This window comes from Balaenoptera physalus (genome assembly GCF_965194825.1).
Source record: "Balaenoptera physalus genome assembly, chromosome: 2".
In the NCBI taxonomy this organism is placed as follows: Eukaryota; Metazoa; Chordata; class Mammalia; order Artiodactyla; family Balaenopteridae; genus Balaenoptera; species Balaenoptera physalus.
This window is the reverse complement of record NC_138883.1, coordinates 112,263,232-112,280,727: the sequence shown is the minus strand read 5'-3', so window position 1 is coordinate 112,280,727 and position 17,496 is coordinate 112,263,232. Positions and strand designations below refer to the sequence as shown.

Below are 17,496 nucleotides of genomic sequence, written 5' to 3'. Positions count from 1 at the left end.
TCTAGGCAGGACAGTCCAGTGAGAAGAACAGCAGGAAGAGTACATGGCTCACTCTAACCAAAGGCAGACTGTCACAGAGACATTCAAGACAAGCAGGGACTTCCCTGGTGGCGCAGTGGTTAAGAATCCGCCTGCCAATGCAGGGGACATGGGTTCGAGCCCTGGTCCTGGAAGATCCCACATTCCGCAGAGCAACTAAGCCCATGCGCCACAACTACTGAGCCAGGGCTCTAGAGCCCGCGAGCCACAACTACTGAAGCCCATGCGCCTAGAGCCCGTGCTCCGCTACAAGAGAAGCCACTGCAGTGAGAAGCCTGCACACCGAAATGAAGAGTAGCCCCCACTCGTTGCAACTGGAGAAAGCCCGCACACAGCAATGAAGACCCAATGCAGCCAAAAATAGATTAAAAAAAAAGACGAGCAATTTGAGGTGGGCCTTCAGAAGAACACAAAGCAAACCTGTTCCTCTGTCTACACGAATGCCCTTCAGACTTCTTTATGTCAACTGTCATGGGACCCCTTAATTTTCTCTTCTTCAGATAAAAGTCAGCCAATTCCTCTGACCACTTCTCAACTCAAATAACAGTTCCTCCATGAGGCCCTTCCTGTTACCTCCTGAGGAAGGAGCTAAAAGTCGTCACTCCTTCCTTGGCCCCCCAGGGGCTGTGTGCCACACAGACAGACACACAGCCTAGACTGTGAGGCCCCGTACTTACCTGTGGACAGAGCTTCTCCCTCTATCTGGACACAGCTCCAGTGAGAGCCTGGCTGTCCCCAACAGCTGACACAGTGCCCTCCGCGCAGCACACGCTCAGAACACGCTCCACTAATGAATGAAGGAGGATTAGACAGGCAAATTCCCCAGACCCCTTGCTATTCTCTCCATGTTCCTCCGAGTGGTCTCTGAACTGTCCACATCTCTCTGTAAACTCAGTACCCAGAACTAGAGACAAAAATCCAAAAGTGGCACCCTGCAAGATGAAGTCAAACCCAAATGAGATACCCTCCTAATGCAGCCAAGAGAACAGATTTCAGTGGAAACTAGATCTCTTCCACTCTATAAAAACAGAAGTGTGCTAATGCTTATCCGTTCACAAAGACTTCCGCTGGGGACTTAAATTTCTTTATAAAGAAAGCACTTTTATTAAAATAAAATATTAGAAAGAAGTCTTGCTGCTTCAAAACTATTTTTCCCTGAAAGGAGATAGGGTTGAAATACTTAGAGTCAGCAAATTCTTACTTGAAATATTACCATAATGTATTGATTTTTACCAGACTCAATTGACTGAAAAGTTGTTTGTGTAGCAATATTGGCCAAACCAATATACTAGAACAATTTTGTTACCCATAGTAATCAAGTGCATTTCTGAAGTATAATTATAGTGTCATAAAAATAAAACCAAGATACCCTTTTCCAAGCAATAAAACAATAGGGGCTATAAAACAGGAAGAAGAAAAAGGCTAAATAAATGAGATTTTTTAAAATGAAATTTAGTGTCTTTCAAAAACACCGCTGCCTCCTCTTCCTTCCCTTAAGCCAAGGTTAGCAGAAAATGATCAATACTTCAATCTCAATAAACTATTTCAATAATAGTTAATTCGGGTGGAAACAGAGTCTGAAAATCTCTGCTCAGCGACCTGTGACATCCTGTCATGTTGGCCGGATGCCAATAATCCATCATTGCCATAATGGATACGAGCGTGTGTGAAGTTATGGGAACACGGAGACGGGGCAGCAAAGGTGGGAAAGGTGTAGAGAATCAGGGGCTCAGGTTCATTCTTCAGATTCTAATCAATGCAATACACATTACTGTATGAAACAAACCTATAACGGTGAATGCTGAGAGAGGGAGAGAGGGAAGCATACATCATTAATTTTATTTGACAAATACTCATGGATTTTCTGAAAATATTAATATCCTTGCTTGTCACATGACACTGTAATACAATCCAGCTATATACAAGTTATTTAATTTTACATGAAGATGATATCTTGTTTGCTTGTTTAAAATATGATCTTGGCTGCAAGGAAAAGGCGCTTCATTTGATTGGAAATTTAAAGTTAAAATAAATCAAACAATCACCCTAGCTCTTGGGTCAATATCAAAACCATTTAAAAACTACTCTTAATTTACAAGATGCACTTCAGGGAAAAAACATAAAGGAGTGGGGTCACTGATACAGTTGTCAGAGAAGCTGTGGTTAGGCCTACGGCTGTTTTGGTTTGGCACCTTCAGGTTGTTTGGTGAAAAGGGAAGTGAGAGTTTTTCTGGGTATTATGTGGTTCCCAATATTTTCATCAGGGAATCTCTTTGTTATGCTTTCCCCTCAGGGATCCTATGTTTTAAAATATTTTGTTTACTAAACAGCATTTAATTAGACAACAATTCATGTATTTTCTCATTTTATATAACTGACCACCACAGCTTCTAATTTTCATGAAATAAATCATATTAAGTGTAATGAGCTGATATAATTCCAGCCCCGAAACAAAAATGTAATGTTTTAGTTGGCCTGTACAGCCATATCATGAGGGCAGAATACAATTTAATAGCTCCTGTGATCTCAATTACCATCTCCAAGGACCATCTTCACCCTATCGCCCAAAAATATTTCATAAAATTGGTAAGACAACAGAAATGAAGAGAGACCAACACCTTTGAGAATTATTATCCCCTCCCTCTTCTCTTGTCTCTAGATATGGTCAAATTAATTCTTAAATAATGGTATATATCCAATCTTCAAAATGCCATGTAGTCAGCATATATGCTGCTGATTAAACCACTGAGAAAATTCTACCACAAACCCAGGTTAGACCCTTAACTGTACCGTAGGAAGCAGCTGGATTTAGAAAGTTCACTAGTGTTTTCCAACACCTAGAGATTAGAATACATGGCCAGAAAGCTGACAACTTGAGTCTTAGCCTGAATAATTTGCATTAAGGAAAAAGATAACGTTAACAGATGATCCTTAAGTGCTTGCTGGCTAACTGACTTAGCACGACCTAAATCCTAAGAGTTAGATACTACTTCATTTCTGGACCCAAAGCTTATGTGACTCCATCAAACAATGCACTGAAGGAGCAAAGGACCTGAGTGACTGGCCTTCATTATCACAGAATGTTTCCAAAGTAACTGGGCCTATTAATTACTTTCCTTTCCACGTGACATACTGTCCAAGAAAAACAGACAGTAACTAGAATGTTGGGTTAATGGATACCAAATACTCCAAGTTTTAACATTTGAAAGAAAATTAATCATTCAAACATATGCCCTTAGTTTAGAAATCCCTACTCTTCTCGGTGAATGTTCTAAAACAATTACACAGTCTCAAAATCATGCAGCCTCTAAGACTAGCTAGGTATGGGGAGGATCTAATTAAAGAGCTCTACTAAAACCTCCTTGGAAAAAACCTCCACCTGCCTCATTCTCATTCCAGCCAGCACATATAAAGCATCTATTCTATCCTTAGGACAGTGCTGGGTACGCTAGAAAATACAAGGAAACACAATGGACTCTGCTTGACCTTGAGAAACAACACTGCCTTGGGGAAAAACAGAGTGAAAGGAAGAGATGCTGTGTAGAGCGCTGGCTTTGCCACATGAATGTGAGCTCTAGCTTCTTCCAGTGGAAAAATGTGCTTACCATTATACCAGCTGTCCTATAGCAATTTGAAATTAACTATGATAAAAGAGAATACACCTTGAAACTCTGAAAAGAATCATTCTATTTAAGTTAATATATAAGATATAATAATAAATCATATTCATGAGGCAACTAGAGAATAAAAGGAAACAAAGAAGTGTATGATGTATCATAACATAATGTAGAACTTCTCAAAGTTAATTCAACACAACTCTAATTCTGTGAGATATTTATAGATGTTCCTCAAAAAAAGAATCCCATGGCCAAGTAAGCACAGGAAGCCCAGGGATTAACGATTTGTCTATCACTGGTACTATCACGAACAGCAGCTAACATTTAGTAAGTGTCAGTTACAGTGCTAAGTCTTTTCTATGGAACATCTCATTTAACTTCACAGAAACTTTATAAGATAGGTATTATAGGTATTATTATCCCCATTTTACACATGGGGAAACTGAGGTAGAAGACGTTACATAACTTTCCCAAGGTCACACAAGCTAGTTAGTGGCAGGTGCAGGATTCAAACTCAGAGCCTCCACATTTAACCGCAACACATACTGTTCTCTACTTCCCCGAAGTTTTCGAAATTTACTGTGAATCTACCAGAAGGGAATAGAACATGTGTGTTTCCTGATTTATTTTTGTGGAGCAACTTGTAGCACTCTGGGAAATGGAGCAATAATTAAAGTGCGTTCATTTCCTTTTCTTAAATTATTCTTCTTCCTAGGCTTGGGCTATACTTTAGTCTAGGGTATTTCCTTTATGATCTATTTCATCTGAACTAGTAATCCAACAGATACCACAATTTAAAATTACCTGCCTAGATCACTAGCATAATAGTAGCGCAGCAGGGGACTACACACAGAATCCACATTTGGTTTAAATATCTGGGCCCAGAAATGCATATTGTATAACTGAGGAGAACATCTAGACTTTAAGGATGAAAATGTGATCAACTATTAAATAATATATATTGCAGTTACACAATATATCCCTTGAAACTCACAACATCCCATCAAGTGGAGCAAATAAGACTGAAATATTAAACTTTTGCTTTACATTTATTATTCTTTATAAGAAAAAAATTAAATAGGCCCATTAGGCAGTTTTGCTACCAATGAGTGGATTTTCCAATATCTTCTTCATCTAGTTTATGTAGCATAAACTGTAATGTAATCATTTTTGTTTGAAAAATCACAGTTTTTATAGTCAACACCATTAAGGTAAACTTAGTATAGGAGAAAGTCAATCATAACACACCAAACACTTAGTTTATATAGAGACTTCAGTAAAGTGGCTTTTCATTTCCTGATGATTATACAATTTCTTTGTGCTGAACTAAAAGTCAGGGATATAAGAATAACACAAATTGAAACCCAGACAGAAATGAAGACCAATGATCAATGATAAGTGGTTATGCAATTTGATATCTTCATGTCTTTCCCCTGAAGAATCACCTAGGCAATAAGTGAAATGTCTTCTTTTTTATAAGAAATCTATTACATAAAATAAAGTACTAAAATGATCATGATACTGCCACTCACCCTCCATAAACAACCACTGTCAAAAACATACTAAATCTTACAATACATACTGAGCATTAGCAATGGTAGCTAACTAAATGAACCCAGGATAAGTCGCTAATGTCACCGCAGCATCCTAGCAAACTGAAGAACTCATGCTTAAGGACGTCCCCTTGGATACTGTGGCCCTAATAAAAAGAAAATGTCTAGCCATGCTTCTCAGCTAAAAACAACATAACCCAGGCGAATGGGGAGTTATTGTTGAATGGGTACAGAGTTTCAGATCTGCAAGCCAAAAAGAGTCCTGCAGATGGATGGTGGTGATGGTTACGCAACAGTGTGAATGTACTTAATGCCACTGAACTGTAGACTTAAAAATGGTTGCGATTGTAATTTTTATGTTATGTGTTTCTACCACAATTAAGAATAATAGTTAAAGAAAAACAACACTAACACAATTTTATGTTGTAATTTTTCCTTGCTGGATGGGCATATTATTTCCACTTCCCTGTATCCCCTCTCCCCTTTTTTTATAAACCTGTTTTAAGATAAAAGGTTAAAATTTTAATATCTAGGATATTATTTCTAATAAAAATTATCTGCTGGGGTTTGGTGGTCTTATGCTTTCTCCCTTCTAGAATAAACCAGGACAGTAAATTCACAATAGGCCTTCAATTTAAAAATAAAAACATGCTTGAGAATCAAACATTTGGTGAAACAACACAAATAAGTAGGTTAGGAGTCTAAAGAAATGTTTTTGGATTCTATTCGACCAATAAAAGGAGTCGAAAGAGTTGCTAGACATCTTTTCTGTTTTATTACACCTGAACACCAGCATAAAAGCATTAAGAAAAAGAAAGGGTGAGACTTTGAAAACCGCTCCCTCCAGGGAACTCAAGAGAAGCAAATTGGAGTGTACATGTTCCTTCTTATTTCTAAAGGTACCTGAACCCAAGAACCTTCAGGACAGGGTAAAAAGTCAAGTCAGAAAAGAGTGAGGAAGAGAAGACTAGGACGAAGAGATGCTATTTATGCAGTACTGAGGGACTGCATGGGAAGGAATGCTAGTAGGATCCACGGAAGGACAACAAACTTTTTAGACACATGAGGCATCACACATTTTAAGGGCAAGACCCAAGGATTGTGAAAGAAATGTGTTATTATTTAATTCTCTGAATTATCATAGTGGAAGCACTTAACTTTCAGACCAACTATTCACCATAGTCAGTTATCTATAGGAAAAAACAATCCAAATATGTAAGCATACGTTCTTAAAGGACTATGTTAAAGGACTTTAGGAGAAAGGACTCACATCCTGGCTCTATCTACAGAGAGGACCGAAGCCCTGGGTGGGGGACTGGATCAGATAACTTTGAAGGAGCTTCTAACCCTGAGAAATCTGATTCTATGCCAACGCTGCATCTGTGTGGAGGACGTTCTGGAATTTTAGGATGTGACCTTTCACATTCATGGGCAACAGGGCGATTTTGCAACAGGGCAATTTTTATCTGTATTCACGTCATTAGTAAGAACTTAAAATTCTAAGAAAATCAGTAACCAGTTAAACATAAATTAAATAATTTACAACTTTGAAAATATATATTAATATCAATAGTAAAACATCTAAGGTAAAAACACAATCATAATGTGACGCAGGGTTAGTGTATATATGGAAAACAGCTCTCTGGAGGAAAGTTTTATTACTCCCTCAGGGCTTTCTTACAGAGTATGGATTTTTTAATTCCTAGTGGAATATTTTTCATACACCATTGCAGACTATTAAGTACCAGACATTACATTATGTAGTTTAAACTTTGCACTACTGCACGAGAAAGACTTCCCTGTTGAGAGAACTATTTTTTACGGTTTGCATTTTTTAATATGAAAATGAACACTTCTTTAGGGTAAGATCACTGCAATTGGAATTTGGGAGAATTTTACAACTTAACATATTCATCAATGTGTAGAAATTCTCTCAGGGAGTAGGGTGAGGAGAGAAGGAAACACAACAGGAAGAAGGCTTTTTAATAACTGAGTGTTGACACAGGGCAAAGAAATGGCATTTATAAGGTTTGTCTTCCACTGGGCATAGCTGTACATACACAGGCAGGGGACTAGCATAGGGTGCTAGCAAGTTAAAAAAAAAATAAAAATAACGGTGTTAAAGAGCGAAGGAAAAAAATACATTAAACTTCAGGCCGGTTAAAGGTATACTTGCTAATGGTGGACTATTAAATGCTCACCCAGGAGAGATGCAGACTCAGAAATATTAAAAAGGCAATATAAATGCACTTTTCCAAGCAATTCCTGAGAAAATAGATTCCTTGCAGAATTTTGGAGTCAAATGTGGAAGTAAAATCTAAGCACTGGTGGTCATTTAAAAATCTTTGCCATGGAGAACTTGGATACCCACATTTGGCAAAAGTGGATAGAAAGTTTAAACAAAATTGACTACTCACTTGTAGACTGTGCCTCCGTTGCCATGACCAAGAGTGTCTCGATACCGTATGTCTTGTTCATTCATCTCCACAAGAAAGAAAGAAAAACAAAAAGGGTGTCATGCTGTGGATGGAAATGTCAAGGAAAAGCAACTCTGGGCCATAAACAACAAGCAGTCTGGGTCATTTCAAGTTCAGCTGCAAGAACGAGAAGATCAATACAACATTTGCTGTCCAATTTATAAAAGACGATACCAAGGGACAAAGTGATGGAAAGTTTAATGACAATTTGTTTGCCTGGGTCATTTCATTAAAGTTTGATAAAAGGTGTCAAAATGGAATGATATAACATAGCTCAAAAGGGTCAGGTCAGAGATACTGATAAGAACACAGTCTCCAGCACTACATAACCACTGCCAAACAGCACTGCACATAACCAAAGTCAAACTTGGCAAGAAAACACACACACACACACACACACACACACACACACACTTCTAGTAATCCAATGCACAATTTGTAAATAAATCAGCCCCTGAAAACTCCTCAAGTGACCCTCTAATTAACATTAAACAAACTAACTGAATAATGTTAACGATTTTCCTAGAGTAGATATAGCCTTTTTTTGAAAATGATAAATTAGTACACAGCAATAGCTGGGTAGAAATCTTATGCTCATGGAAAAGTGCTAAATCAATGCACTTTAAAATGCACATATAGTCAAATATTATAATGCATAAAAGGAAAATAGATAGGCATGTGATTCACATAAAGTCATTTTTGTAATTTATTATGTAAAACAGTATGTGCATTTTCCCAGGTTCTGTAAAACTATTATACCACAAATACTACTCTCATTTGAATTGTGAATAGAAGTGAACTACTTTAGTACCCAAAAAATAATGTTTTAGAGTTTGAAAGAACACCCTAAATAATTATTTATCAAATGACTTTAAGACTAGTCAGATTCTATTTGAGGCATTCAGTAATTTTCTACACACTGGTCCAGTTGCTTAAAAATTAACTGCCAACTTTATTCACTAAGTGGATTCAATAAAGGTGTTATTTTCCATATAGCTAAAGCTCGGGAAAAGCCATAGTAAGCCCTGAAAAAAAATCAATTTCCAGGGAATTGCACTGCCTTGCATGGGCAGAAAATGGATGGAGTTTTTAATTCAATATCACCTGGAAAAAAATAGTTTGCTTTCAGACCATTATAGTAAAGCTTTAAATATTTTGCTCTACTCTGAACTTCCACCAATGGAATAAAGCAAGGTTCCATTTATCAAGGGAAATATTTTTGTCTATACATTTCTGAGGTTGAAGCTTCAGAGAGCTGTGATAATTAGGAACATAGTGCAGGTAACAGAAACAGCTTCCTTTCCAAGCCATTCTGCCAAACCCTAAAAGAATATTGACAGATTAATGTATAAAGGCCAATTCAGCACCCCATTTAATTGTAGTAAAACCTGACTGACGTAATTTGCAATTAGCTAGTTACTATATTTAGGATCAGAGGCAAAATGACAGACAAGTCAGAAAAATTGGCAACAATTTTCCTATTTGAGGGAAATTCTGTTCTTCATTATATGTGGCATGAAGAAAGAAAAGAAAATCTCATTATTCTGGACCAAAAAACAAATTTTAAAACAGCATGAAGAAAAGTAGCACATCAAGTTGAGATGCTAAATAAACTAGCCAAGTTGCTACTGGGTTTAATTTGATCAAAGGGTGTAAGAGATACATATGTAAATAGCAGTGTCTTTTGGCAGGTACAAATAGGCTAATTCCTTGAAAACATTCCTCAAGGTAGCCCAAACATGACTCTAACAACCTAATTTGTACTATTAACTTGCTTAACAAGCTGCACCCTCATCAGAGCCTGAAGTAAATTTCTAGGAGAAATTTTACTCACTCCACGTCTACAAATTCTGAATTGGTGGCACTGAAATTTAAGGGTAAGCAGGATGTAGCTATAGGATCCAGGCTCTGGAGAGGTCACAACCTGTGATTACATTCCCTCCACCTCCACCACTCCAGGTAAAAGGACCAGTAGTTTCCTCTTAGAAAAATATAAACATAAGACTCATTGATATTATACATTCCAATGATATACGGTGATAGACCTAGGACTTCGGAGGGGGCTTGATTTTGTGGTATTTTGTTGGAGGCAGAAAAGGCAAAGGGGCAGGTCTCTGAGCAGCTTCAACCACTATAATCCCAACACCATAGTCTTTTTTAACTTTAATACCCACTAGGTTGAAAAGAGAAGTGGAGCAGCCACCCACCCAGCACTCCAACCTAACCAGGAGGGTAGATGTAAAAAAAAATAGGCAGGGGATAAGCTGAACGCTCCAGAGAGACGGGGGATGATGTTGTGGACGCCGTATGGGGCGTGCGGGGGTGTGTGTGCACGCACGTGCATGCGCACGCTAACACAATGTTTAGGCAAATTCAAGGGTGGAAATTTGGAATCCCTCAGATAATGAGAAAGATTTTAAGAGTCTCATAAAGATAAAAATGGTTTTAAAAAATAAGTTCTAGAACCACGTCACTCAAAAAGACAGTATCCATAAAAAATTGTTTCGACACTGTTTTAAAGTTTTATATAGACATTTGCCTGGCCTATAAATTGATTGATAGATTTTTCTATTTAAAAATATCAGATCTTTTTTCTTATTTGAATCTTCCAATTTTTATAGAGTATTCAAATATTATTCACGTTAAAAAAGTTCTAAAAAGGAAAACTATTAGAGTCAAGCTTATAAACTGATCACAAACGAATTCTGAGAATTTTGTATATCTAATCAAAATGGATTACTTTAATTGATCTTAAATATTAAAAAATCATTAAAGGGATCAACAAGTAGCTAATAACATTTCTGCCTTTTTAGTTTAGAAGAGCATATTATTCAACTTTTCAAAATGAAGCATAGAAACAGTACTCATTATGATACAAAAGTGGAATTTATAAGCCTACAAAGTATAACATTTAAATATTACAGTGGGGATCAAGTATCATAAAAATCACACACTTTTACAACATTTTAAACATATAACCCAATTTGTTTGGGTCATATAACTAGTAAATAGCAACTAGCCAAGGTGAGAACTCAGTCTTTCAGGTTACTCTGCTCAGTGCTCTATCTTAGCAGCTGATCTCATGTGTAAGTACAGAGGGACATCCTCTCCATCAATGGTCCCTGGTCCATAGGAAGGAAAATAATCAAGTGAAGGGCACTCAAAAGTTAAAAGCGATTTAATCAACTACGATATTTGTTTTTAAGAAGAGAAATCACATAGCTCTTTAGATAAAAAAGAGGTAAAAGAAAGTTTTTATTCAGTAAAGATACCAAATAATTTTTAAATACAAATCAGTTTCCTTGTTTTGACTAAAAAAAAGCAAATAAAAGGCAGAATAATAGATGTGAGGGAGGAGGGAGAAAAAACCCTGAAGAGTTACAATGACGTGTCAACTGCCGCAACAGCAAATGACCTGGGAGAGATGATTGGCACTGGGCTCTGCTGCTGCTGCTGAAAGAGAGGTGGGGGCTGTGAAAGAACGTGGACGTGACACCCCAGGGGGTGGAAAGGTTGTGTCTGTGCGGGGAGGGGAGGTGCCATGCAGTTTGGACTTACACAGTCTCATCTATGTTTAGGTCTTCGTATGGGATCTGAGACGAACCATAAGAATCTAAGAGTTTTATATACTGGTAATAGGACACTCTTTAAAGCTAACTTTACAGTCGAATACTATTTTTCTTCCTCCTCCTTTTTTTTTTTTTTCTAAACACAGAAAGTTTTTTAAAGGCATCTGAAGTTCTCAAAATAACAGCCAAACATGAAGCAGGATTAGAATTATTTCTAGTTTTGTGACTTCACAGTACATTTATACTTGATTTACCAGAAACAGAAAAATACTGTCACCCTCTCCTACAAATTATAAAAAACAAACAGAGGAAAGACAACTTCAGAGATGCAAAGGTCAAAGTCATACATCCTTGGAGTGACTGCACTTTTTTAATCCTTTAAATTGACCCACTGGGCCATTTCTAATCAGTTTCAAATCAAGGGCCAATGTTAAACAGATGATACCGCACTACAACTGAAATGGGAAAAACACACCCAGAAACACATCAGTGGTACTGATTTATAGCTCTCAGTACAACTTGCCAAAAATACCTTATGATTTGTTTTTTTTTAAGCTGGAAAAAAGGAACCCTCCCTCACAAAGTGATTACAGAAGAACAATGTCTCCATTCCAAAGACTAAATGTTAAACTTTTTAAAGTGTTTAATATAATGTTAACGAAATTAATGGGGAAAATGAAATGGAATTCAATTATAGATCAGCAAAGAAAATATTCTTTGTTTATTGTCTGCCTGTGTTAAGAAGAATCAGTACCTATTGCTTATAAATCATTAAAATAAAAAAGCTCAATTAATCCTTATTTTATATGTAAAGGTCTGACAGAACTAGTCCTATCACCAGACCTTTGCTTCACAAATCGAAGCAATAATAGTTTCAGAAAGCAGTCACACTCTATGAGCAGACAATTGGAGAGATTTAGTAAATCCCACTTTATAGAGCAGAGACTAATCGGAAAACACAAGCCAGTCAAATGTTTCTTATGAACTGTTGACACTATATCAATGCTGAATCAATTGGTGGCATTTACTCTGAGTGACAGAAAAGAAATAAATATTTATATCACATAACCTATATCAATGAACCCAGGCAGAAAGCTATTTCTAACCTGTCAATATTTGATTATCTTGAAGAATCATGTCCCTTTCTTTTAATGATTAATATGAATTCCTTATTAAATCTAAGTGGAGGCTAGTGGAAAGGCAAATCATTATTAATGCTTGAGAGCATAAACCACTAAAATAAAAAACTATGCTCAAGTGTTAAAGTATCGTTAAATGTGACTTACATCTTCCATATCAAGTGGTGTCAGTGTTCAGCCCAGAAATTTATTGATGCCACAACTGTGCACATTACCTCACTGCAATGCAATCTCACTCACTCTTTAGTTACCTGATAGCACCAAGAACTGAGGAATTAAGAGGAGGAGGTATTTTGAAGACTTTCAAAGGTGGGAGTTCTTTGTTTTGTACTGTTCATTTTCGTGAATAAAAGTAAACATAACAATGGCTAATCCTTAAAAGAAAGGAAATGCCATACTGTTTAATGTGGGATTATCACATTCCCAAGGGAAAGCAATAAACAATCTTTAAGTGTCAAAAATCATTGCCATGACAATCTTCCACCAAAGAGAATCTCCTAACCAAGACCACTAAGATATTTATGGTACTAGGTTCAGAACACTAGGAATATTTCAGAATGTTTATTTTTTGCCCTGGAAATAAACTGTTTTTCATTTTTGAAAGAGGAATCTATGACAGGTTATTTTCCATTGCCTGGGTTGAACAAATGTAGTTAAAGCTTCTTAATTTATGTCAATTTTGAAATATATTTTCCAGCTGAAGAACACTAGTAACTCACACATAAATTACAGTTAGTAACTAGGATGCAAACATGTTGGAGATACATAAATATCGTAGGCTCAATATTTCAGCTCTTAGTCACGTTAACGCCAAGTGCTGGAGACGTGTAAGAAATACACCTGCACAACCATGTATGCTTCCCTCCGGGGGGAGAAGAGGGAGAACAAGAGGACAATAATGGGCTTGGCAGTGACCAGAAGGAGAGAGAAGGGCAACCAGGTTTTGTTTCATGTTTCTGAAAACATGCAGGGCACTAGGGGAACATGTATGCGGACCTCAAGCTAAACAAAACTTTGGCTGCTTAAAGTTAAAAGTACTATTAGATAAATATGAAATATGAGGACCATTAAGATTATACATACAACATACATACATATGTTGCATATACATACAACACCAGATTCTTCTTAGCCATATATTGGATAGTTAAGGACTAGAATTCACACACTCTAGATGATGATCAGATGTCAAAACCAGATCAACTTACTTTTTCTAACTGTATTCAAGGGATTACGGGCTAAACAAGTAAGGCTTCCAGAAGTACCACCATACAGTCCTTGTTTTAAGGCATGCACATCTATTAGGCCACAAAGTTACAGGTGATATTAAAGGACAAGCACGAGGACCCAGCTTTGTCCTCTTGACATGCTCCACTACAAGTACTTGATTCATGAAATGCCAATGAGGATTGGAGAGGTCAGCATGTGAAGGCACTGAATAAGCATCTGAGATAATTAAGATTTCAGCCTTCGAAACATGGACGGGAAGTGAACAGCAGTTAAGAAAATCAATAAGAGTCTTTTATTTGCGGTGACACAGATGTCTCAGTCAATAGAGCCTAATAGGCAGGCTTGATCGCAATGGACAGGCGCCCTGCCTCCAAGGCTATCAAAGGGCTTCCTCTATAACAAACATTAAAACGCATTTATGTTGCTATTGAAGAATCGAGGACCCTGTAGGTAGCTTAATTTACCAGTGTATGTTTAAAAGCACTATACTATTTCAGATGTGTCCATTTACTTGAATCAAAATTAGTGAGAAATAACTGGGCTGCCAGCCTGTTTATCCCTCACTGGCTGGAGTAGGTCATTCTGCTTTAGATGACCAGTCAACTAGGCAAACTGAGGGTTCCTGAAGCCCAGGAATTTTAAATGCCAAGGTCTGCTGTGACTCTGTTCCCCTAAAAAGCCAGTGTTAGTTTCAGGACAAAAGAAGGAACTAAGGTGAGAAAGTAACAGTTTCTCTTTTTCTCCCTAAAGATAAAGAAAGAAACAGTCACCTCAGGATGCAGGGCCATTTCAACAACCCATGGGTTGACACACTTGTTCCGAACTGATTAACTTTTTTTACGCCGCGCTGGCAGCAGGGTGTGTGCATGGTACTTCAATCTGCTGGGAGTGAAACCCATTAGCACAGTTTGAAAAACGTGCTGCAAATTGTTCTGCCAATCAAATTAAGCGTGTAATTCATTTATGACAAGAAGAAATTTATAGACCCTTTATCTGTTTATTAAGTTTATGGATACAAAAACTAGACGGCACTAAGTTATTACTATAGTCTTAATACGTAATGACACCTACCTGGCCATTGGCTAATATTTTTTTCAGTTCAGCAGAAGATTTCTTCAAGCTGAAAAGAAAAGACATAGTTTTTAATGGCAAGTTCACCAGCACCTTTGAACACCACTGAAAATTCCAGACTAAAACACATTTTTGTTTTAGGTGTAGACATAGACTACACTACTCTTTACATCCTTCTCCTTACATAAAATATTTTCTAAAGTAACTGGCCAAATGGCAAAGGTATCGATAAGAGACTGAAACCCTGTTAGTAATCTAAAGCAATAAAAAAGCCTACTGTCATAATGAAGCTAGGCTATTGTATGGACTATTTCAGAGACCTCTTTTTGCTATTAGTTCTGCTGCCTCTGAGTAGCCTTACAGTGGTTATTTTATGTGGACTCTGTCATCTGCTAAATATCAAGTACTTAACAATGCACTCTTAGAATGTTCACAGCAAACAAAGATTATAGAACTTCAAAAGATAAAATAATTTAAGTCCTGATTTTTTACTATAGTTAAAATTTACAATTCAGCTTCCTGGGAAGCAAATGTGTAATAGAAATAAATCCTGGTACTCACTAGCTGTGTGCTCTGGAACAAGATACTTATCCTCTCTGAACCTCAATTTCCCCTTTCTATAAAATGGGGGAAATAGCAACATTATAGTGTAACCAAGAAAATTAAATATTACAAAAAGCCCTAGCACCTGTTTCTTGCACATAGTAAGTATTAAATCAATTTTAGCTGCCTTCTCTTTCCTTTCCTTTCCTGTAGGTATGAAACCCAGCTTCCATAGGTATGTAAGAAATATGGAAATCTTTTTCTCTGGACATTTATGACTATGTAAACATTTATGTGGATGAGTTTAGGGAAAGTGGCCAAAGGATGCTGTGAAGTCCTTCTAGCTTTATGATGAGTTATACCTGTACACATCCACCCGGTTAGCAGAGTGGTGCATAAAATAATACCTCCTCCCATCAATGTTCTAATTTGAAATTTAAAGCTTCTTAACTCTATCCTTAATCTATCTACTCTAACCCTCTACCCACCTGCCAAATTAACTCTCCTCCCTTTGGTAGTTATCTGTAGATACCTTTCTTCCCACCACACCCTCTCCCAAGACTGGAAGCTCCCTGAGAACAGATACCACATCTTACTCACCTCTCTATATATTCCATTTCCTTCCCACTCTTGAACCTAGCCCAATGACTTGGCACATACTAAGTGTCTGATAAATGATAGTCATTATTCTGGTTATTATATGGTAATAACACACACACACACACACACACACACACACACACACACACACACACACTCATTTGGTACCTTTAATAAGTTATATTTGAGAAAACCTCAGACTTCAAGTTTGACCACACTCACCATTCCAAGTTATAATTATTTTTCTTAATAAATACTTCTTAAACTTCCGCTACGGTCAAATGCAAACTATGGAGCCCTAGTCTCTACTTTCCCCAGATTTTATAAAACATGCCTTCAGCCAATGATTCTAAACTTTAATAACATCCTCCCAAGTCTAAGAATTCATGTACTCAAGTGGCAATTAAGAATACTGCAGAATGGGACTAAAGCTGAAATACATCCCCCCCAAAATAAAGAACTGCCTAAGATCAGTCCAGTTGAAAACAAAATATTAGCCTCTACCATTTCCTGAGTGATGACCATGTGCCACGCACTGTGCTAAATGCTATTACTTAGTATCCTGATCTAATCCTCACAGTAACTACCCTCTGTGGCTATACCCTGTGGGGGAAAGTTATTCCTGATACATAAAGAAAACTAAGGTACGGACCTTGTTCAAAGTCTGTCTGTCTTACACACATACTTTTTTTTTTCTGGAAAACATTTGGATCCTGATATTGCCATAAATGGTCCCAATTTAATATTTGCAATTATTATAAAAACAGAAATGACCAAACAATGCTCAGGCAATGTTTCTCCACAGATATTCCATTATGTCATGCAACTTGAAATAATAACATTTTGATTCATTGCATTTACAAAACACCTTTCATCCAAGAAACAAAACGTGATTCCTTAAAACAACTTCATCAATCTTCTTAACACCAGAGGTAGATAGATGGAAAATTTAATCATCCTAATTTTATAGAAGGAGAAAGCCAGAATGTTTAGGAAAGGCTGTGCCTTGGCAGTGGCACGTGAATTCAGTAATTATGGTTTAGGAACACCATGTGGATTAGTAAGCTCAGTTTAATAAACATATCCACCTAAGGCAAAGACCAATTCATGCTTTGAGAGTAACAGAGGAAAAAACTGATTTTATTCATTATGTCAGTATCTGGCTATGAACTTTGTCTGGTAAAAAATTATATTTATATATCCTGGCAATTCCTTTGTGCCCCAGTTTACTCAATGTTTTATTTTTATTTATTTATTTATTGGCTGCATTGGGTTTTCGTTGTTGCACACGGGCTCTCTCTAGTTGTGGCAAGCAGGGGCTACTCTTTGTTGCGGTGCGTGGGCTTCTCATTGCAGTGGTTTCTCTTGTTGCGGAGCACGGGCTCTATGCACGCAGGCTCAGTACTTGTGGCTCGTGGGCTCTAGATCGCAGGCTCAGTAGCTGTGGTGCATGGGCATAGTTGCTCCACGGCATGTGGGATCCTCCTGGACCAGGGCTCGAACCCGCGTCCCATGCGTTGGCAGGCGGATCCTTTTTTTTTTTTTTTTTTAAACATCTTTATTGGAGTATAATTGCTTTACAATGGTGTGTTAGTTCCTGCTTTATAACAAAGTGAATCAGCTATACATATACATATATCCCCATATATTCTCCCTCT

At 37.3% G+C, this 17,496-nt stretch overlaps 1 protein-coding gene across 6 annotated transcripts in view; it reads right to left on the bottom strand.

Annotated features, from left to right (window-relative positions):
- MAP2K5 (mitogen-activated protein kinase kinase 5) overlaps nt 1-17,496 on the bottom strand; it is a 260,908-nt gene that overhangs the window by 198,819 nt on the left and 44,593 nt on the right. For all 6 annotated transcript variants that reach the window (XM_082447422.1, XM_082447424.1, XM_082447421.1 and 3 more), the window contains 2 exons: nt 14,696-14,744; nt 7,627-7,691 (listed from right to left, as the gene is read on the bottom strand). In XM_082447422.1, the coding sequence (XP_082303548.1) occupies nt 7,627-7,691; nt 14,696-14,744 (114 nt within the window). The remainder of the gene's footprint in view (nt 1-7,626; nt 7,692-14,695; nt 14,745-17,496) is intronic.